At 34.5% G+C, this 23,687-nt stretch overlaps 2 protein-coding genes across 4 annotated transcripts in view; one reads left to right on the top strand and one right to left on the bottom strand.

Moving 5' to 3' along the window:
* The window catches only part of LOC121422899 (DNA replication ATP-dependent helicase/nuclease DNA2-like), a 44,322-nt gene extending 36,043 nt beyond the window's left edge, over window positions 1-8,279 (bottom strand). The window contains exons 1-4 of one of the 3 annotated variants that reach the window (XM_041618149.1): window positions 8,195-8,279; window positions 3,709-3,827; window positions 3,037-3,093; window positions 1,693-1,747 (exon numbers count right to left, since the gene is read on the bottom strand). In XM_041618149.1, coding sequence (XP_041474083.1) covers window positions 1,693-1,747; window positions 3,037-3,093; window positions 3,709-3,744 — 148 coding nt within the window. In that variant the 5' untranslated portion in view covers window positions 3,745-3,827; window positions 8,195-8,279. The other 2 variants (XM_041618157.1, XM_041618142.1) reach the window with 2 other exon arrangements.
* Window positions 8,280-16,396: 8,117 nt separating this feature from the next.
* On the top strand, window positions 16,397-23,443 carry LOC121406549. Its single transcript, XM_041597560.1, has 2 exons — window positions 16,397-16,520; window positions 20,466-23,443. The coding sequence occupies exons 1-2, from the start codon at window positions 16,425-16,427 to the stop codon at window positions 21,051-21,053; spliced, it is 684 nt and encodes a 227-aa protein (XP_041453494.1). The 5' UTR covers window positions 16,397-16,424; the 3' UTR covers window positions 21,054-23,443.
* The last annotated feature ends 244 nt before the right edge of the window (window positions 23,444-23,687 follow it).

The following is a 23,687-nucleotide window of genomic DNA, read 5'->3' as shown; positions in this document are numbered from 1 at the left end:
TTGAGCCCTGGTCACGTCTTTTGGATGGCGACATTAAAGGTCTGTCCCAGACGTAAATAATCATATCTGATTGATACACGTCTGACAAAACTCAAATACACACACACAATACTTCTTGATTCAATTTGAAATATTTTGAAGGATAGATTCAAGTGATTCAATGAACATGGAAGAAAAAAACAAGGTCAGGGGTCAAGTGTTTTACTCAAACATGACATGTGCATACTGGGCAAGATACAGTTCATCCAGGGAAGCTCTCACTTCTGTTGTTTGTCTGAATTGCTGAAATGCATGGATTCATTTATTATTTATTTAATTTATTTATATATTTGGTATAAAACACAAATACATGATACAAATGTCAAAGGACATGTACAGGTTTTGTTGGAGAATAGAATCTCATATCCTATCCTTTTTTTTCATTAGTGATTCCCAATTACCATTTAATCTTAATACGATGAAAAAATCTTGCCTTACCAACATACATGTCGTGGGTTGCGTTGGAGTAAGGTTGCCATAAATGGTACAACATTTTTGTACAACAAATATGCACTGCTTCATTATTTTGCTAACAAAGACATTTTTTGTTTCAATAAACCCCAGACCAATATGTATATCTATAGATTAAGTTTGATTTATCATCTCTTTGTCTTCATTGACAAAAATCTCATGCAATGTTGCTTTATAGCCAATCAAATGGTACAATTTGAACACCTAAATGTAAGGCACGAAAGTAAAGGAATAAAGCGAAGGCAAATAAAAACCACTACATTTTGCATTCAAATGAAATCATGAAGATTAGATGGTACTTCAAGTGCTAGAATAACAAAAAAAAAGCAATACAGTAAGGGAGGGGGTGGTTAAAGGAAACCAAACCCAAGAAGAGAAGTAATCTTATTGGAAAGAGTAAAATGAGAGAAACAATTTAAAAAAAGTTCATCAAAATCGGTTAAAAAATAAGCAAGTTATGGGAATTTGAAAACTCTTGTTGTACTTTCTATGGGCATCCTCAAATTGGCAAACGTGCTTCAAAATGGCTGATTTTGTGGACAACTCTTCATTTGTTTTGTACACAAATTTTCAGATTTTCCTCATTATCTTTCAAATTGCATCTTGCCTCCTTCTGAGCACAACATATGTCATGGGAAAATATAATCCACATCATATATGTCAAGGTCAGGAGGAGATAATGTGAAATATGTAAAATAAAGGGGAAAATCTGAAAATATGTGTACAAAATAAATGGAGAGTTGTCCACAAAATCAGCCATTTTGAAGCACGTTTGAAATTTGAGGATCCACATAGTAAGTACAACATGACTTTTCAATCGTCCATAACTTGCTTATTTCATAACCGATTTTGATGAAACTTTTTTTAAATTGTTCCTCTCATTTTACTCTTTCCAATAAGATTGCTTCTCTTCTTGGGTTTTGGTTTCCTTTAAAAAAGAAGAATGTTCTTCTTCATATTTCTGCCATCATGGAAGTCAAATTTATCATACTAATCTACATGTGCAGTCTATCATTGATTGCCTTTAACTTAAAAAGAAAACAAACCCATAATCAAGTAGAACAGAAGAACAAGTTTATAGAAAAAAGATACATCCAATTATCTTGCTATTCATTGATAAAGATTCAAGAAATTTGAGAAAGTGGGATTCATCACAAACCTCTCCATGTATACATCGCTTACCTTTTTGTGAAGTCGATATAACTTGAGTAAAAAGAGGGGATGGTAGCTCTGATTTCTAGAAAAAATAACAATAATAATCAGTATATTCTAAGCATGCTTTCTAGGTAGTTGCTTATTCCAAATCACAGGCAAATAAATTACAATCATTACCCTGGCATGATTAGCCCAGACCTTCCAATTTCGACAAAAAAAAGTATTCTTAGAAGGAAAAAAAGTATTTTTGACGAAAAAGAGTATTTTAAGAATTTGTCTCAACGTAACAATCGCCAGCCTGTTGAAGTGAGATCAGTGAAATAACATGTGAAATGACTCTACTTGAAAACTTGATAATTCACCCTTTTAAACATCTCGAAGGCAAGAATTCATTTGTTCTTTTCATGCAAAAAGTTACTGGCCTGACAGTGATTTTTACTGGTCTGGGACTAGTGTCGAGTGCTGTGTACAAAACATACTCAATGATTGGAATAAAAAAAAGTAACAAATCATACAAAAAAGTATTGGTGTATTCATAGCAAACTAGAAATTTGACGTGTCCAAAGGACACAGATGCGCCGCTTAATGCGAACCCAAATTCATTCAATATGATTGAACTTAAGATCGTGCAGAAATCAATATGAATATATATATAAAATGCACAACCTACACAACCCAATTTTTTGTTTACCGGTATCTGTTTACTATTTCATTTATAAGTTAACATGCAGAAACCAACTTACATATTTAATGAGCTGTGACATTTGACCTGCGGACTCTAAATTCAAACTTAGCCTGTATTTTGGTGTCATCTAGCTATACACCAATTTTTTTTAAAATCCATTTAATGTTTTTCGAGTCATTGCGCAGAAACCAAGTGGGGGGGGGACAGACGGACAGGGGCAACGCTTAATGCACCCTCCGGACTTCCATCTGCGGGGGCATAAATAGAGGAACAAATACTCTAAAATGGGAACTGTTGGCATGTCTGTTAGCCCATAAAGTTGTTCAAATCCTGCTAGATACCCATTCATTATCTGGGTTGAGTGCATGACAATGTGGTTGAATGTCTCACTGATAATTGACAGTAACACTCTGCATGGCCGGGATTTGAACCTATGACCCTTGGTTCAAAGGGGAGAATCAGTCAATCAGAACTACTGGACAATGAAGGATGTTATTTCTTTTTTAATCTAACCCCCCCAACAGAATGCCAATATGAATAGATAACATCAACATCTCAAAGACATCTCTATATTGAATACATACATGTATCAGGAGAGACTGAGCCAATTCTAATTACATGTGTTTTTTTCTGCATTATATTTATTAATTGAATGCTACATGTATAAGCATGAATAGTACATTTACCTTTTTGAAGAAGTTATCCAATGAAGACTGGTGTCCATGCGTAGACTGACCATTCCCCTACAGTTGAATAAAGAGGAAACCATTCAAAAGATAAATATCTATAAGAAGAATACCATAACAAAGTATGAGTATGGAAATGGAAATTGTGTACAGAAAAACAAAAATCATTGTGATTATTAAGTTCCCAAGGTAAGCACTGCTTGGGCCAGCATATAAATCATATTCAAATGTACAGGACATGATTTACAGGCAGATGATGGGTATAACAGCATTCCTAGAGCAAACTATCCAATTTTTCTTGATTATACCGAAGAAAAATTGTCAAATTTGACTTTTGCAAAACTTACCAGAGCAACAGCAGAACTTGCTGGTAGCTTTGGCATAAGGTATGTGTAGCTTATTGCTGAGATTAACTGGAACGGGATAGGCAACAAGAGGACCAAAAACACAATGCCTGTACACTACTACACTAGAAATTGGACGCACCTGAGAATGAATCAACAACGGCATGCCAGGCTTTGTGATCTGACATGAGAGTTGGTGAATCATGTAACAAACTACTTGTATCCCTACACATGGTGCCCCACCTGTGGTGAGCAGAGGCAAACTTTGGGCAGCTGCTTTAACTATTGTATTTAGTAGTATAGATGTTACTAGTAGGCCAATATTTACCTTTGTGGGTGGCCTTGTCTTGGTTGGTTTGCCCATACTTTCACAGGATGTTGATCAAAGTCATCAGACTAAACATCTATGCACATATACTGTACAGGTAGCTCATGGAATCATACAATCTATCAATCGGAAGAGAAATCAATAACATTGACATTATTCTGAAAGTTTTTCAGCTGGTGTCATATTTTGACATGAAAAACTAAACTCCTAGCTACTGCCATACTTAATGAAGAATTCAACCCAATGATGTGCTATAATTTGTCCACCTTTATAGTCCAGTAGTATAGGGAGACCGGGGTTAGTTGGAACATGGGGTAAGTTGAAACATTCTAATTTTCTATAACGCCTGTAAAATATATTTATGCAATTCTGCCCTCAATTTATTGTTATTAATAATACAATTGCATAAATTTACATTACAGGCATTCAAGAAATTTACAATGTTTCAACTTACCCCATGTTCCAACTAACTCCGGTCTCCCCTACCATATTAAATTTGCATTGGTGTGAGTGGCTTTGGCCAAAGGCCATAAAATTGGAAAAAGAGGTAAAAGAACTATATAGAGGCACCAGTCTGAAAATGAATACTGTCTGAGTGATGAAAAAAGGACAAGTTGTGTACTGTAATCCTTTTAGACTTCTCCTTCCTCAAGTGCATCAGTGGAGAGAGTCTTTAGTCAACTGAAATTGATTTCAACAAGCCTGAAACAAGATAGTATGATGGCACTGTTACTGACAAAACTAACTTTTCAAAAGAAAGGACCACAACAGGCTGCCAAACTGAATAATGGAAAACACATGCTGCAGCTCCATGACAGAATGATAACAATTGCATATATGTGTCAGAACCGAAGAGAAAGTTCCTGGCTCATTTATATCAGTAGATTGGTAAGTTACAAGTTCAGTCTTATTTATCATAAAAACTATGTATTTTTCAGCCAAAATGCATCACATGACGTTCACCTGGTGTTTTTTTTTCGCAGTCTGCATGTTGTGCAGCAGGCGCCCAATGAAAATTGACATTGCACTCATTTTAGCTAGAATTTGAGTACCAGTAACATTGGCACGCCAAGTCAAATAGAAATGAGCGGGAGAGCCATATCGCTAAAAATTTTCCGGAATATTCGGAAAGCAAATGGATTGCTGAGATATAATCGTGCAAAATGGCGAATACATGTACGCCGTTTCATGTCCCCACGGACAAAGAACACGCTGACCTGATGGGACAGGTGGATAGTGACAACACCAAGAGGTCCTTAAAATTTGCAAGAGAGAAATTGGATTTGCCAAGTATTCCGACACAAATTTGGAGAGCCTTAAATCTAATCTGTCTGATCTAGATTCCTTTCTTTGTAAGTTCTATGCTGGGATCAGCGAAGAAGATGGGACAAATAAAAATAAAAACGGACTATGCAAACTCTAAATTATGGAGTTCAATGACACTATTTGGAGGAGACCGGCTTAGATATCTGTGACAAAGTGAAATTTCCTCAGTCAAATCGCATGTTCGAAGCCATATTGGTTAGTTTGAAGAAAGGAAGAAAGGGTACAGTTCAGCACAAACCCGTGATTAGCCCAACGGACATGCAAACGATGCAGAATTCAGAGGAACTTGACATGACAACACCATACGGATAACAAACTAAAGTTTTTGTCGACATCATAACCTTCTTCTGTAACCGTGGACAGGAAAATATTCATGGAATGAAACCTCACGACTTTACAGTTGAGAAGAACATCAACAGTGGCCTGACTCACATCAAGAAGAAAGACCGTCTCTCAATGAATACATGTAACAAAGAAGATCAGGATGAGGTGTCAAACAGTGGCCACACGTATGAGATTCCAGGGAGTAAATCATGTCCTGTAACTTCATTCCAGAACTTTGTCAGTAAACTTAACTGAAATTGCCACTGGCTATGGCAAAGGCCCAAACCAAAACCTCCCAATGATGGATCTTTGTGGTACTTTAACAGTCCTCTTGGAGTAAACACCATCGGAAACAAGCTGAAGACAATATCTTGTAATGCTGGATGTAGCCAATTGTACACAAATTGCTCCCTTCGTGCTACAACCATAAATGCATTAGATTGACAAATGCACACTGTAATGGAAATCTGTTCTCAGGCCTTAAATTTTGTCATTTTTAGGGCAAGGCCAGTCTGGACTTGAAATACCTTTATACCTTAAATACCTTTTAGAAAGGCATCAAGGCCATTTAGGCCAAATCTTTTCCCAAGGGCATCGAATGCCAATTTTTTGCAGTATTTTTTAGATGTTAAATGTACTGACCCTTGTACAAGGTGCTGCATAACTTTTAAGAAGCACTTGCCCAGATGGGCAAGTGAATTTCAAAATAGTTGAAAAATTCTTGCCAGAATATCTATTTCACTTGCCCCCAAAAATCTTTCAAAACAAGATTTTACTGCTTCAAATGAAAGTAGTGCTGTTCTATACATGAACCATTGCCCTTTTCCTCTTTTTTTTTATTAACATGAACTGATGTACCTTGTATTTGTAATTTTTTCAAAGTGATTTTATCTTGCCAGCCATAACAGAAATTAGTGTGTTGATATGCCATATTAATTAATATCAATTATACATTTTCATGTACTTTTGTGACCATGGCACAAAATAAAATAGGGAATCACTGAAAGTAATAAGAAAGAAAAATACATGGGGAAAAATAGAAAGAAAAGGAAATTGAGTGTGAACAAATGGGTTTAAAGAAAGAATGAAAGAGAGAAAGAAAAGAGGAAAGGAAAGAGATGACTGGAAAAGAAAGAAAGAAAAACTGAAAGGGAAAAATGAAGTGAAGAAAAATGAAATGGAAAAAGAAAAATGTGAAAAGAAAGAAAGTTTAAATAAAAGAAGGGTGAAAGAAAAAATAAAGGAAAGAAAAAAAGGTTTCCGTCATTCTTTGAAATAAAGATCGAAAATGGGAAAGGAAAACAAAGGAAGGGAAGAGAAAATGAATGTTTGAAAGAAAAAAAAGAAAAAGAAAGAAAAAGAGGAAAAAGAGAGTAAAACAAGGATGAAAGAATGAAGAGAAAAAATGTTTCCTTCATTCTTTGAAAGAAAAAGAAATGAACAGAAAGGGTAGAAGGAAATAGCAAATAAGTGAAAAAAAAATAAGAATAAAAGATAGAATGAAAGAGAGGGGGGAGAATGAAGGGAGGAGAGAATGGTATAAAATAATGGAAAGAGACAAACAAAAAAAGGGGACAGGAAGAGAGAGACGGAAGCAAAAATAAATAAGGAAAGAAAGAATGAGGGAAATAAAAAGGAAAAAAAAAAAAAGGAAGGACTTAAAGAAGGAAAGAATGAAGAAAATAAATGAGCACAGAAAGGAAGGAATGCTAGGAAATGATAAGAAATAAAGATAGATGGAATGAAAAAGGAATATATAAGTTTTTGGATGAAGGAAAAAGGAATGGAAAAAAAGTAAAAAAAGAAAAATCAGGAAGGTAAGAAAGAACAAAGGAGAAAAAGGAAGGAAAGAAAAATTCAATACTAACCTAATACATTCATAAATTATTATTAATTATAATACTAATAATTATTCATAATCACATATCAAATTTTAGTATTTGTTGCATAATGATTTCTATCTAGATCTACAAATTGTTCTCCAATGGAAACCGAGTGACACTGAAAAAAAAAACAGGCATTTGTCGGACTTTGTCCCCCCCAAAAAAAAACAGAAAATATGCCAAACATTGCCAACCTTACTTCACCTCACAGCTCAGCAAACAGGGAGTAGGAGCAGAGGACAAGGTTATATCATAACATTGTTCATACGGACTCACTACCAATACTATTTCCAGGGATTTAGCTCCTATCAGTTCCCCCATGTGCGTGGTCTCCCAAGTCTGCGCATCCACGTATCTGCGCGATTCTTCTAGTAAAAGAAGATACGCAACGAGCACAAACTTTACACATGCAATTCAGACAGATATTCATAAAAAAATCTGACTCAACATGGTGGAAAAATAATTAATTTAGGCCATGTGAGGGCCTCAAAGTGAAGCCTTTTTCATCAAAATCGCTGAATTGTGTGCAAAGTAAATGAGTGCGCAGACATGAGATGAGGTACCATTTTTTTTCAATCTGAAAAATGAGGAATTTGGTACACTTACTCTCAATAATATAAGGAACAATATTAACTAAAAGATTTTGTGAAATAAGAAGAAATTCATGTTAAATCTTAACTCAAATTGTTAGGTGCGCAGACTTGGAGCCCACCATCACATTTATTCACAATCCAAATGGTCTGATGGTACCGTGCCCGTAAACACAGACTTGTGACAACATTAAGAAATGTGTGCATAACCATGATAACAAATTGCACACGACAAAATGGCAAAAAGAGATGGCCTCCTCACGTTTGTTTAGACTCATGACATTACTCACGATCGCACAGACTTTTAGATTGAATACATCGGTAACTGAGTATAACCATCTAATCATGGGGTGTGATTTTTACCTCTTCATTATTCTCTTTTAGTTGAATACACCATCGGATCCGGAACGGCAACCACAAGTAACTTCTCATCTTTGAAGAACGCGCGTTGTTGTATCGTTCTCAGCCGTAGCTGGCGACATACCGGAAAACCGGTATTATACAGTGCGTATCAAAAAAAGTTTACACTTAGAAAATATCCTGTAAAATTATACATAAGTGACTTGTTGAAATGAACCCCTAATCAAGTACAGGAATGTTTTATTGTTACGGGTCCTTCGGTCGTCGGCTTTACCTTATTTGGTTTAGTACGACCCCACCTTCTACACCTCGCGCAAATCGGACTCTAAACACTTAGTGTTGGGGCAAAAAGGACATCCTTTCTAAAACATTTAATTTTGTTTTATCATCCCCGCAAATTCGACCTTAAACACGTAATTTTCCTAGCGAAATAGATACCCTTTTTTCATTATTTTTGTGTTATTGACACCCTTATCACGTTACGTATGTAACGTGCCCTATCGTGAAAAAGACATCCTTTTTACGTGTTTTTTTGGTCGCGCATGGTATTCACTCGTCAATGTAAGTGGCCCCCCAGGTGGTTATGCTTACAAAGTGTTGTAATTTCAATTTGGGTGGCAAAAGTATTACAAAATGCTTGAATGAATCTGATTTATTTCAATTGACTAAAAGAGCAAGGGAAATGTAAGAGAAATGTTTCACAGAGTAAGTTTGAATTCGCCATTTCCCCTTGACACAATGAGCGTGAAAACGAGCACTTTCTGCGCAAACAGATTTCTGCGAACTTTACAAAAATGGACAGTGCTCACTCCAGTGTGACATTCTGTCAAAACTTTTACTTTTATTGGATAGATGAGACCCAAACCCAAGTTTGTATGTGAAAAAATCATCCACACATTGCATATTTTTTTAATTCACAGGGCTTTTTCAAAGTGTAAACATTTTTTGATACACACTGTAGAGTAAAACAGCGATGCACAACCAGAGAGATTATAATTTATAACGCCTAATTAGTATACATCTCCATGTGCACAACACAGTCCTTCCACTGACATTTCAGTGATCATCATGATAGTTATCTTTGTAATTATCCTGATCATCGTCTTTATTATCATTGTCACTGACATCATTATGCAGTTTCGTCATAACTACTGTTATATTTAGACATTCATTTCATGATCACTATCACCGCATTCTTTTTCCACATTTCAATGAACATCATGATTGATAGGCCTACATCCATAAGTTTTATGATCATCATCTTCATTATCACTGTCATTATTGTCAATTTATATCATTTTCATTCCTTTTTTTTAATCCCTAGTATTATCCACAACATTTTGATTCTTATTTCATATCACTATAACTACATTCCTATATCCACATTTCAGTGATCATTATGATCTTCATCATATATATTGTTTTGGTCATTTTCATCAATTCTGGCACCTCATTTCTTTTTCTTAACATTATCCAATGGCATTTTGACATCATTATTACACACTCCGTCATCCGCGTTTCGATACTGTTTGTTTATCTGACATCTTGCATCAACCAACATTGCCCATTGGCAAGACCCATAATCAGATCATAGGTCCATGATCAGATTCACTCATTATATATAGCCCCCCACAGCCCCTTCCCCTCCATTCATTCATATTCACCTTAAAACACCATTATCTTTCCCTTTTCCTACCATTTTCAGTTGAAATAAAAAAAAAATACCACTATAATTTCACTATCCCCACAGTGTCCACATTTCAATACTGCATGTGTATTTTATAATATCTGACAGCCTCCATTGATGAACACTAACTTTCACATCATCAGTGATGCAAATGTGAGAATATTGTTATAATAAACTTAAGTGAGATTTATAAGATAAAGTCAATGACGACGAATAGTCAATCGCCACTCAAACCAACAAAGGAGGAGAAGAAGATGAAGAAAAATAAGAAGTCGATGACGCCCCTCACTCACTATTTCTTTTTTTTATCGTTTGAATTACACAATATTCCAATATTCACATATTTGACAATAAGGACCCTCTTAATGGTAACTCCACATGTTCAGGGGAAATAAAACTTTGATTGACATGACCATGCCTTGAATGTCATATTTCATATATACGGTAATATGACAAATGAGTGGGTGATGTCATCGGTCCCTACATTTGCATAATCACCAAGATGTGCATTTAGGCCTAATACCGTATTTATAAATTAAGCGAATCTCTGAAGTACCACAACTTTCTACATCAGATTTTGATGAATTTCCAGTGTTATGCTTCTTAGATTTTCTCCTTTAATTCAACTCATCGTTTTGATGGGGTGAACTTGCCCCTTATGAACTGAATAATAATGACTACGACAAAATTAAACTATTCAGAAGGAAGCGTCCCGCTCCAAATGATTTTTTTCTTCAATCTTCTATTATTATTTTCCAAGTTGAATTAACATGAAATATGATCCGGTATCCTTTTTGTTTCCCACATTACCCTTGCCAAGATTATTGGGATTGTGAGGGGGTTTCCCCCATCATTTCACCGTGGGGGACCACTAAAAAAAGCAAACAACGATCCTAAGGCACTATGCCGATCTCAGAAGGAATTGTATATGGGGTTGGTATCACGGATGCTTCGTGACTCTTATTGATCTCAATGAAACTCATTATTTCGTTTTCTCCATGAACATGTCACGTGTTAAAAATGATATCTTAGCTGGTATCCATTGAACGAAAACTAAACCATTTTAACACGTTAAAAGTGTAAAATCACGACAGCCAGTTTATGATGAAGACCCCCTGGCTTCAAATTTGTCGTTGTTACAAACAATATCTTTTCTGTGTGTGTAGCTTATGATTAATGTTCATTTTTCATTGAATTATATACTACCTTCATTACTGTTCTGTAATGTTTAATGTTTACAGTCATTTTAATTGCTTGAAACAAATCAAACACAACTTATTTCCTTTCTCCACTTCATTGGCCTAATAGTTATGTTGAAGGTGGATGATAGTGATGATGATGACGATGATGGTAATGATGGAGATGATGATAATAATTACAATGATAATTATCCTAATGAAGATAATCATAATGATTTTGATAATAACAATAATTACAAAATAGGCCCTTTCCTAATGCTAGTGACAATAATTGATTAGAGTAATGATAAAATAATCCCTTATCAGTAACCCCCGAACCGATCCTACAGTAATAAAACAAATGCAGAAAATAAGAGCACAGAGAGAAATCACAATATCTATATAGTGGCGGCACCGTGAATGAAGGACAAAGGTTTTACCGGAGGGGGCATGGTGGCGGGGGGGGGGGTACTCGGTAGTGAAACTTTGTTTTGTCGGCAAGTGGCCCCAAACCATCCATGATATATGGAGAAAGGGATTTTATGCTCGCGAGAATCAGAATTTCCTAGGAAATATCTCTTCATGACCGGAAGGATGAGATTCAACCAATTGGGGCCTGTTACATCCCACGTCTGAATATATGTTTCAACCATTCATGGATCGACCTTTGTGAGCAAGCAAAAGATCTCATCTTCCAGACTGAGAGAAACTTGGCATTCTCAATATAATTATAATACCGTATAAAATCGGGTAAAAGATAAACAGTAAATTGTGGATTTTTTGGCTGCATTACCGCATCCTGAAAATTATTTTCAGTTGCTTGGCTGTGAGAAAACTTAGATATTTTCAAGTGAGTGGATTAGTATTTTGTACATAATAATATATCGTACGACTGGAGGTTTGTGATACCCCTAGCATCAATGCCTACAACAAAATAAAACAAGTTTTTTTTCTGCGAGGGAGCGGCCCCCGGGCAAGAGAGTATCATTGTTTGTTAAACGTTGTATTATTGAGCAGGAACCTGGGAAAGGTGTTTGAAGAGGGCCGGGTTGTTGGTTTAAAAACAACTCGACAGGTAAAACAGTGTTTTCTCTTCGAAGTTAGGGTGAATTTATCATGATGTAGTCAACATCTTAGGCATACCAACCTGATTTCAAGGGGGTGTTGATGGTGTATAACATACACAGCATCCCCAAGCAGACAAAATGAGTGCTTTAGCATCCCCATACCCCCGCTTCTACTGGACAGTTTTAACATAATAAACGTCTTTTTTTTTTGGGGGGGGGTTCAAGAATTTAAAATAAAGGGCAATAAATTAATGGGTTAATCCAAATATAAAGGACAAGTCCACCCAAACAAAAAGATTATTTGAATAAAGGGGGGGGGAGGCATAAACTGAAAGTTTCATCTAAATCGGATGTCATAAGAAAGTTATGACATTTTAAAGTTTCGCATAATTTCAGAAAACAGTTATATGCACACCCTGGTCAGTATGCAAATGAGGAAACGGATGACATCATCCACTCATTATTTCTTCTGAATCTTATCTTATGAAATACTCTAATTTTCTCCTCATTGTCAAGTGAAGCAACAATTAATTCCTCCATGAACATGTGGAATTAGAATGTTTAAAACTATATGTTTCAGTCAAGTTTTTCCTTATTTTCAAATCTGTAAAAAGTTAAATATTGTATAATAATAAAAAAAGAAATAGTGAGTGAGGGTCATCATCGACTGTCTTATTAACACGTCACTGAGCTGTACATATCACTGTTTTTTTTTTAATAAGCGAAACTTTAAAATGTCAAAATCAACTTTCTTTTTTCACATCGGATTTTGATGAATTTTTCAGCATTATGTTAGTTTGATTTTTTTTCTTTTCAAAGAATTCAAATCAACATTCTTCTGGGGTGGACTTGACCTTTAACAGAATAGGCTCATGTACTTGTGGGCGTTGCTGGTCCTTGTAAACAAAGCACACCTGTGATGCCTTCAGGAAAAATGAGTTGCTTTTTAAGGGTACTGTGCACGTACATGCATTCAAGTCCCCATCTTCATTTTCTTTTCGACATTTCTTTCGTTTTGTAAGAATAAAGAATAGAAAAGGAGAAACAACTGAATAAACACAGTGACATTGTTATCTTACTACCATGGCTACTAGGCTTTTGTGAAAATACCACACGCATGGTTTGAGCAGGTAACGTCTTATTACAAATCTCACAAGTTGATTAGAATGAGATTAAGAGCATAACATCCTCATTAAATAACACAAATGTATTATGTGCGGTATTGCTTTTTTTTTAATCTTAAACGAGAAATACGATAAAACCAAAAATAATGTGGATGCCCACTTTTTGTCGTTTCCTTATTTTTTTTCTTAAATCCTGCAGGTTTACAACTGTCACATTCAGCTACACTCCCTTTCTTATACAGTGTATACAAATTTAGCATATTTGTATAATTATGGAAATGGATTTGAGGGGGCCACGGTAGGTATATATCAGAGGATAGTGAATATGACAAGAAAGGTGAAATAACAGCGCATGTATAAACACACTGAAATACGGTGCATGGATTGCCAACATTCAGCCTCTCATCTTTATATTGAAAAGGGAACAAACATATATATAATAGTGTGATCATAAAACAAACATATTTTACTCATGATATTGCTCAAGGAGGCAAACGGATTTATCATCAAAATATTGTATAAGTCCATTTGCACGTATAGTCATAATAGTGGACGGGATTGTAATGCCTTCCCGTGTTTTATCATCGCAGAAAATAAAACCCTCTATCATTTTCATGCTGATACCTTCTCCATACACATTCTTTTTATTGGTAAAATAATTATGTGTTTTTTTTTATAATTCTTGTTTTTATATAAAAATAATTAAATATATATATGTTCAAATATAACAAATCGTATACATCATATTGATGATGACCCATTTCAGCAGTTTTACAAAATACCACTGTTCTCCCATGGGGTCCTCTAAAACGTAAATACATGCATATAAAACAAATATATATAATTACAAATACATACAGAAAAATTAATCGAATACATTACAAGAAAGAAAATACCAAAAAAATCACCCCAGCCCATATACCCCTAAAAAAAAATGCAACAATAGCCAAAAAACAAATATGGAAAACCGAGATACAAGAATCGGGACAAGAATATTATATTCAAAGGACTGAACCGTTAAACTAGACGACAAATGAATTGGTAATTTGTTTTAAAGTGTAGCCCCCATACAAAAATGTCTGTTTACAGCTATTTGACTTTGGGAGACTTAGGTGATTTTCTGTACGCAGAGAGTATAGGTATAATTTACGAGAAAAATTGCATTTTAATATATTCAGGTGCAAAATTATTTTAGAATAATTCTTCTTGCTCGATCTCGTAGCTTTTGCAATAAAGTGAAATATTTTTTTTTGATGCAAATTGCCAAACAATATCAGCATAATGAAAGTGTGGAATGATAACCGAAGAATTCATTAACCAATCGTCTAAGTCTGCCAAGGAAACCAACCATTACCAATATTTGATTTATGATCAAAATGAACATTCCATTTAAGTTCCGTATACACAAAAAACATGCAAAAACCAAGAGGTATATAATAGTTAGGAGACAGTAACTATGACATAATGATTCCTTTTTGATATAAACTTCTTTTGATTTACAAAGTGCATTTTCTCGAAAAATAATTCTTATTTTATATTATAAAAAATAGTAACATTGATAAAAAAGAGATTATATTCTTAACAACTATTAGAAAGGCATCGATGCATATTAGGAAAAATAATACAGAGGAAAAATGAAAAGCTCCTCGAAACGCAATGATGATATACTGTATGTAATAGGTGGAAATTTTTCGCTCGCTGAGTTTTTCTCGTTCACAAACAGAAAATATCACTTTTTCCATAATATCAAGTGGCACAAATCAATCTAATAAAGTAATCACAATATACTGAGAATTGAGGTACTGTTTTTTAAAATTAATTTTCTTACAAATGCATCTGAAAGGTGCACTCGGGGTAATCTGATAGAAAAAAATTGGGAAAATATGTTATTATCATGCGAAAATGGTTCTGATTTTTTACTGATTCAACTTCAAGTTACTGTAAATTTTGATAAATTTGAATATTGAGATAAATCCGAAGTAAAGTGTAGTTGAGGATCAAATAGAAAGGTAAATTCCGAGCTCTCGCCAAATGATGTCTAGTCAACCGCGACAAAATGATTGTCATACATTCGATTATCATTGATTGAATGATATGGATGCGTTCATTTGAAACTGATTTTCCTTCTCTTATTGGACGTCTATAGAGAAGGAAGACAAACCGTGAACTCTTGAGCAACGTCAAATTCCACCTCATCCAAGTGAGTAATTTCTTTTTCATTCCTATGATTATTTTCAATTATGTAAGTGATTATTCTCTACTGTTTCTGTATTTTCCGCAACTAAATTTTATTTCATAGATTGATTCTAGAGAATAGGCCGTACATATTTCATTAATGCTTTTGAACTCGATCAAGACGAGGATAAACTGATCGATATACACCATCCAATAATTATGCACTTTACTGAAAGTAAGTTGCATCATAAAAAAATAATGTCCATTTGATTTATTTCTGAATTTTTAAAAAATAATCTTTTCTCTTCTCTCGTCAAACAAATTTGACCATAGTAAATAAGGGATCGATAGCCAAACCCTTTTTATATTTTGGCTGTTTGGATTCCATTCCATGTATATATAATGTTTCAAAGTCGAAAATATATCACGTTAGTAGCAATACTTGAAATCCATTGATGTATAATACTATCCGGTTGATTCACTAACAGTTAAACTTATACTTTTTAAGAATCTGATGAGGACCAATTATATCTCAAAAAAAGACATTGACTTTCTCAAGAATTGATCTTTGCTTTTCGAACGAACCCCATAAGACATATCATGTTGTGCTCTCCACTCTCGCCATTGTGCTCACTCTAATTGCATTGCTATACGATTAATGAAAGTTCAGAAAAAGATATACTAGTAACTGTAAAAAGATTTTTACAATAACGATTTAATTTTAGTCGTTATTTTCACTCGATGTAAAAACATATTCCCGCTTTATTGTTACTCGTTAGTTGGATATTACATCACTCAATTACATTTTCATGGCCTATTCTATCGGTTACCATGGTTATGGGAACACATTCATAAAATCAACCGATCAAATAAATATCTATGAATTCATTGATTAGAGAATTATATTCTTTTAATGGTTCAAGCTATAATAATTATGAATTATAACTTTCCTCAGTATTTCAGAAAGATCAATAGAGCCGTAAACTATTCAAGTCTTTGAGAATGGCAGACAAGAAGGGAATCATCGCCATGAATGATGATGAAACAGGCCGAGAACCACAATCCAAAGAAAATCAGGATACTTCTGAAGATGTACAGGTATGTTATGTATAATTATGTTCACTTTGATTATTTTCATAGAAGCAGCACCGAAAGGGTGAGGGTGGGGTTTTTTTGGAGGAGGGGGAGGGGGAGTAAGAGAGGGGAAAATGTTCCCCTAGCAGAGTCGATGTAATCTTTTAAGAGAAAAGAGTGGACTTTTAATAGCCAATCTTCAGTTTAGGTAAATCCCTCTTGAGTCTGATGCTATATGATGCAAGGGATGTAAAATCAAAATGTATTTTAAAAGTTCAAATAATATTTCAAAATTTATTTCGATCGGAGGTCCGGCAAGTGTTTCATGTGCCTCTAAATACGTAAATAATAACTGGCACTCGATCTGCACACTGCTAAAGGTTTACGTTCCAATGGCATCCACCATCAGCAAAACCATCAATTCAATTAATATTAATCAAAGTAAATGGCATGATTCTGTATTTGAGCTGTTTAATATAGGTTTGTCGAATAATTTGATAAGGGAATATGGGATTCGACGGCGTGCAGTCTGATTGTGAGCGTGTGTATAAATGTATCACCTTAATTGCGGTAGCTAACCACTTATGTCGAAGAATATAATTCACTCTTTTCTGTTTTCCTTCAGTCTCATTGTTCATTGTCTCTGATGAGGTTGTTCGTGAATCATTCATCATCATTCTTTCGTATTCCCGGGTTTGCCCCTTGCAGTAATTCAATTCAATTCAAACAAACATATTATAATTCAATTGTAAATCCTGTATCAAAATAGGACCATTTGCATTTAGGACAAAATGACAACTATTGAAAATATTATTGATATAGAGAAAGAGGAGGATTTCTAAGTTATATAACCATTATAACCCATACAAAGAATATAATTTTGTTTGTGAAAAATCATAAATTTTTACTATTACATTAAACTGTTGTATTGTTTAAGGAGAATTATGAAATTACGAAATATGGGATTTTTTTGTCTTCAGGCCTCATCATGCTAATGAGCCTTTTATACTGTATATATCGGCGGTCGACTTAACATTTCTAGAAAAGACGTATTGGTGATGTAGTTATAAGTGGTGTACCAGTTTACCCTCGTTCCAGATCTCTGAGCCCTCGATATTTTTATTTTGAAAATTAAAACCATTGACTATATACGTGATATAGAGTCAATACGTGCGATAAGAAGTTGATATTAAATTTTGATGAAACCGAATCTTTACTAATAGGTTTAAAGACATACTTATGTTAATTAAAACAATTAGTGTAAATACTAGTACTATTGCAGTACACCAGTGACTGCAAAAATCTAATAATGTTAATATCTCGGGATTATAACTGATAACAAACTGAAATGGGATGTCCATATTGAAAACCTATGTAGAAAGGTTGATTAATTATTCAAATAATTGGGAAGACTCTGCTGTTTCATTAATGAGACAATAAAATTTGATTTACAAAGCCATTATTTTGCCCATTTTCGAATATGCGGATTTAAGTTGTCTCCAACCATGTCCGAAATATTTCAACCATCTTCTCATCATTATTTACTCCGTAATTCCTATAAATTTGCTTACCCCAACCAAAAACAAAAGATTCTCAGTATACTTTCCAATACAGAGGTGCATCTCATTATAATATCCTGCCCCATCACATAAAAATATCAACGTATCAAAAAAGAGCTTTAAAACATTTTTCCAGACTTTCTGTAAATCTCAGTTCAGACGTACATTCGTCCTTTTTAAAAATCTTGTGTATATACAGTAAATGTTTCTTCTTAACTGTTTCACATTTTGTTAATGTCTTTATTGTAGTCAATTATGTGAGATTTTCCTTTGTTGCTATTTTAGGAGTCCCTTTGTAAAACAGCGCTGATATGATATCAATGCTGAGTAATCCTTCCTTTTTATTGATCGTTTTTGTTATTTTAAATATGTATCATTGCTGTATTTTTGACTGACGGAAAATAAATGAGATTCAATACAATCACTTATCTCATTCTACATCGTAGGATATAAAATTTCTCGCACAAATATACACAAATTGGGGGCAGATTCAACAAAACTATATTGGCTTGATTCCAAGTTTCCATGATTAAATCAGGATAATTTCAAATCGTGACACACACACAAAAAAATGTTAGGAAAATAATGAGAGATGAACATAATGTGTACGTGGCATCATGGCGATGAATAATTATTCAATTTGATAATGCTTTGAGTCTGTTGTTCATATCTATTATTACTAGTAGACATGTCTAAAGTGAGAGAAATCCCATATGCAAGACAAGTAAATTAAAGGAATTAAAAGTTATATCGTTTACGAGATATAGGCCTAAATCTTAATCATTACAAACCAGCAGCGATATCAGCTGTCACGAGCGAAACTGCTCTAATTAACTTATTAATCTAAAGGCTACTTAACCACCCTGAATAAAAGACCGAAGGATATTCAAGATATAAATGAAGTGATCAATTTAATGTCACAAAATATAATAAGTCATTAACATTGAATCGTTGAGAACATAAGTATATTGCCAAATTCTTTGCATATAGAAATCATAAAATGGCGTATATGCATAAGAGGAGTATAATCATCGTTGATTGTCCCAAGTTTATGGGAGGAGATCGATCCGAAAATAAATCATGTTACCGAAAGTCTTGGAGAGTTTATCAATTGCTTGATCAAACCTCAATCGGGTAAATGTGGAGTTCGAGAACAGAAGAGATCGAAAAACAACGACGACTACGAACATGACGAAGATGGGACGATTATGACTAGTACGCGATGATCGACGACGACGAAGAACACTCATACGAAAAATACATTTTCGTTCGTTTTAAATTGTTTTAAATGATATTTAATTACAATGTACAAACATTGTACAAATGTACAAATTATACATGTACTCTTCCAATTCAAATACTTATTACAAACTTAATAAAGTATCTTACATGATTCACTTAAAAAATAAACTCAATTTCAAAATGCTTAAAGGGGAAGTTCACCCTGAAGAAAACTTTGTTGTAAAAATAGCAGAAAAAAATAGTAAAAAAAAATATTGGTGAAGGTTTGAGGAAATCTGTTAAAGAGTAAGAAAGTTATTAGAGTTCAAAATTTTGGATTTGTGACGTCATAAACAAGCAGCTGCCCCATGTGTTATGTAATATAAAATGCATGAATTTCAAATTTTGTATGGTTCCTGATCATGCTGATGACTTAATTTTGTTTTCTTATCATGATCGGGTGTGAAATGATTTGTCTATTGATATAAAAAAGTTACAGTAAAAACCATTTTCAATTTTCTGAGAAAATGACATTTCATTGATTTTTTTACCATTCGCTATGTAGGAATGCTGCTCGCATATGACGTCAAAAATCAAGTAATTGAAATTCTAATAACTTTTTAATTATTTGATGAATTTTTCTCAAACCTTCAACAATATTTTTAGATATTTTTTCTGCTATTTTTACAATAAACTTTTTGTCAGGGTGAACTTCCCCTTTAACTTCTTTTTATGATATACACACGCTCACGAGCACCCACTCACTCTTTCTAACACACACGTGCACCCTCACACACATCCTCTCGCTGTCTTATACTATTTATTTGAATATATTCTCCCCTTTCACTTTCTTATCACTGTCTTGCTTTTTGTATTTTTCCTTTTTCATTTTCTTCGTCTTCCTTTTCTTCTTCTTTTTCTTCTTCTTCTCCTTTTCCCATTTCTTATTCTTTTTTCCTCCTCCTCCTTCTTCTTTCCTTCTTTCTCCTCGTTTTTCTTCCACTTGTTCTTCCAATATTGTTGTTCTTTCCTCTTACTATTATTATTAGTCTTCTTATTTTTCCTCTTCTCCCTCTTCCTCTTGTTTTTTCTCTTGTTGTTGTTTCCTTCTTCTATTTCCCTCCCCCTCTCTGCATGTTACTTTCAATCTACTATATACTTCTCATTCTAAATATTCCACCTTTTACAGGACGAGAAGGGTGTCGTGACGCAACAACCGAAGAGCGACAATGCTGGTCCCAGCGACGATAAAGACGACAAGGAAGGTGTCAAAAAGGAGGGCCCAAGTGTTGGGATCGAAATTGATCCTACAAATATGGAGAGTTGCGTGTCGGCATCGGCAGGAGTCGGCTTCATATCCAAGGACTATGGGGATGGAACCGTCAATGCCAAATACGTGGGTCCCAACGTTGGCTGCGTCTTGAATTGCTCTGAATTCCCAACTGTCATCACCGACTGCACGTTCGAGATATGCAGTGCCAACTACCTGCTCGGGAAGATTCTTTGCAAAGTTGGTCTCACTTTCGATACAAAGCTGATCTGGACCGCTCAGGGTGTACAAGCAGAGTTGTTCAGTACCGGCTTGGACACCTCGGAAGGGATTGCGCTTGGTGCACTGGGCTTCAAGATTGGTCTCGCAGACAAGGAAAAGAGGGAAAAGAAATGGGCAAAGATGAAGCTGAAATGGGGTAAGAAGAAGGTTGCACCATTGCCAAGTAATGAAGAGGTAAATGCTGGAGAAGAGAATGCTGAAGAAGGGAATGGTGAATCTAATTAGACCTTCATGGTTTTAGGATTGCTTTATTGTCAAGACATATAGACAGTGTCTTGATCCTTTCATATAGCAACTATGTATATTTGCAATATGTTCATGTATTTTCAGTCTTCGTTGATTTTTTTTTGAATAACGCAATGCACCGACCTTATTTTATTTATTCTCTTATTATGTAGACATTCAAACTAGTATCATTAATATCGCAGACCCAGCATATTAAGGCTACCGCAGAGCTTACGACTGGTTCATGATCCGATTTTAGAACAAATCGTATTCTGCTCAATATCTGAAAATGTGAATGAAATGTATTGGTTATCGGTCGGGTAAAGTATTAAGTTCAAGATTTCGTCAGATGGTTCCATCTTATGTCTGAGTTACTTGTAAAATACGAACCTGTTCGAAATCTTAGATCACTTCATAGATTTAGATTTATTTTCCACTATCTGATAAAAATACAGGTACAATAGCATTAAAAACACATCAAAATACATTTAAAAAACATTCAAACGTGAATACAAAAGGGCACATTATAAATAGAGTAAATAACAGAAAGTGGTGGGATTAACAATAGGCCTCAAGACCTTTCAAAGGTCAATCCCTATAACACAAAAGATCTACCAAAACGAAACCAAGGGGGGGGGGGAGGAACGGATAAGGCAAATTAATATGTGTTCAGAAGAAAATTTCAGAATGTTCGTTTAAAAGTTGAAAGACTTTGGCAAGATTTCAGGCTACTAGGAAGGCTATTCCATATAACTCGGTCCTGAATATTGTATATAGGGATTTATATAATGTTCCTGTGATTGTTAAGACCTTATGGTAAACGGGGGTTTGCGCACCCAGCGCCGGAACTCTGGAATAGTATCCAACACAACTTAAAGCAATTTGATACAATTGGACATTGAAAACATATTAATTTAACTGATAATAATATCTTCATAGCATTACCAGCAGCTTTCCCCTCTTCTTTTCTTCCTTCTTTTTCCTAACGCGCATTGAGACCTATGTAAGATGTAATGCGCTATACAAAAACTGTTCTATGATAATATGAGGTTCAAATTAAAATAACACCTAGCTGGGGATAGAGGAACGATACCAATCGTGATATCGATAGCCTATGAAGTCACACCTCTGCGCTTCGCTGCTGACAGAGATAAACTATGGCTGCTGATCATCTCAAATTTACGCGAGAATTTCTAGAGGACGAAAGTGAAAGCGGGGAAATATTACAATAAAATATCATCATACAGATTACGAAGACTAAATTAAAATAACTTCAACAATCGGAAAGAATAAACATCATTGCCCATTAAATTGTTTAAGGCTTGAACGATTTGCATTCATCTTAACTGTTAAAATCGATGTTTCATCCTGTTCGTGGGCTTTGCCCAACCCTCTAAACATGTTCGTTTGCTTCAATTCCCCCTAGTTTAAAAATCATGGTTCGGCCACTACATTCCAGAGGTTGGACTACTATATATGCAAGTCTAGAATAATTATTACGCTTTATTAATTTAGACCAGTGCATTGGCTACTGGCGACAATCGGATTGATGGACATTTTTTAAAATAAGGTTTCTTCATTCTTCATATTTCCATAATAATTTTCAATCATGTGCCAGGATAAGCTCAGCTTTGTCAGACATAAGATTGTGAATAAAATTACCTACAGTAGATTGATTGTCTTCAGTCTCTGCACGCCACAAATTAAACCGAGACGTCGCTGTAATGATTAGTTTAGCATCCTTACGTACAATACATGCATCTCTTCAATTAGAAATAAACAAATGACAAAGAGATTTGAGGTCGTTGATATTTATTTTGAACATCTAAAAAAAAACATCAAACATACACACCTGTAAATAGCACGAATGATACACCAGTTGAATTCAAATTTGTTTCTCATTGTACAGGATGACCCTGTAACATAAAACCTAGAAATTGATCATGGCGCTAATTATTGTTTCGTTTTTGCGATTGATCACACATAATGATGACCTCGATTCTCAGTCATCCCGATCACCAATTGCTAACCTGTATGTTATGAGACCAGAATTGGTCTACGTATAGTTAGCATGGGTATACGTTGTCTATATAATATTTTGCATTTTATATTTTGGCGGACACCGATGTATAATATTCATGTACAAAAATAAAATAGAAATTTAATAGAAAATAAATGTATTTGTTTATATTATAATTATTATCATCATTCCAGAGTTGAACATGTGAAAGCAAAAGCTGCTACTCCTAGTTACAATAACAAAAATACTACTACTACTAATAAAAAGTTTCAGTGAAGCAAAAAATGTCATACATACCCGTTGATAAAAGCGAATTAATTTTAAAAGAATAATGATAGACAAATGCTGACAAGCATACTACCACCACCACCACCACCACCACCACCACTACTACTACTACTACTACTACTACTGATAATAATGATAATAATAATAGTAATAAAAATATACGTCAATCTAATTGTCAATTTGATTGTTTCTCACTTTAATTAATTAATATTTGAGGATTCTCTTTCCTTATACAATAGTAATGGAATGTATATGATGAATACAAATAAACTCGTGCAAGCTTATACTAAACCAATAACCACAATAATGATGATAAAGATCATAAC

Source organism: Lytechinus variegatus, chromosome 1, assembly GCF_018143015.1.
Source record: "Lytechinus variegatus isolate NC3 chromosome 1, Lvar_3.0, whole genome shotgun sequence".
Lineage (NCBI taxonomy): Eukaryota > Metazoa > Echinodermata > Echinoidea > Temnopleuroida > Toxopneustidae > Lytechinus > Lytechinus variegatus.
This window is presented reverse-complemented; position numbering and strand designations above follow the sequence as displayed.

Excerpts from the sequence above, each read along its gene's own strand:
- LOC121406549 (XM_041597560.1), top strand. The coding sequence starts at position 16,425 with ATGGCAGACAAGAAGGGAATCATCGCCATGAATGATGATGAAACAGGC. Across the intron at positions 16,521-20,465 it reads ATACTTCTGAAGATGTACAG|GACGAGAAGGGTGTCGTGAC; the intron begins GTATGTTATGTA and ends CACCTTTTACAG.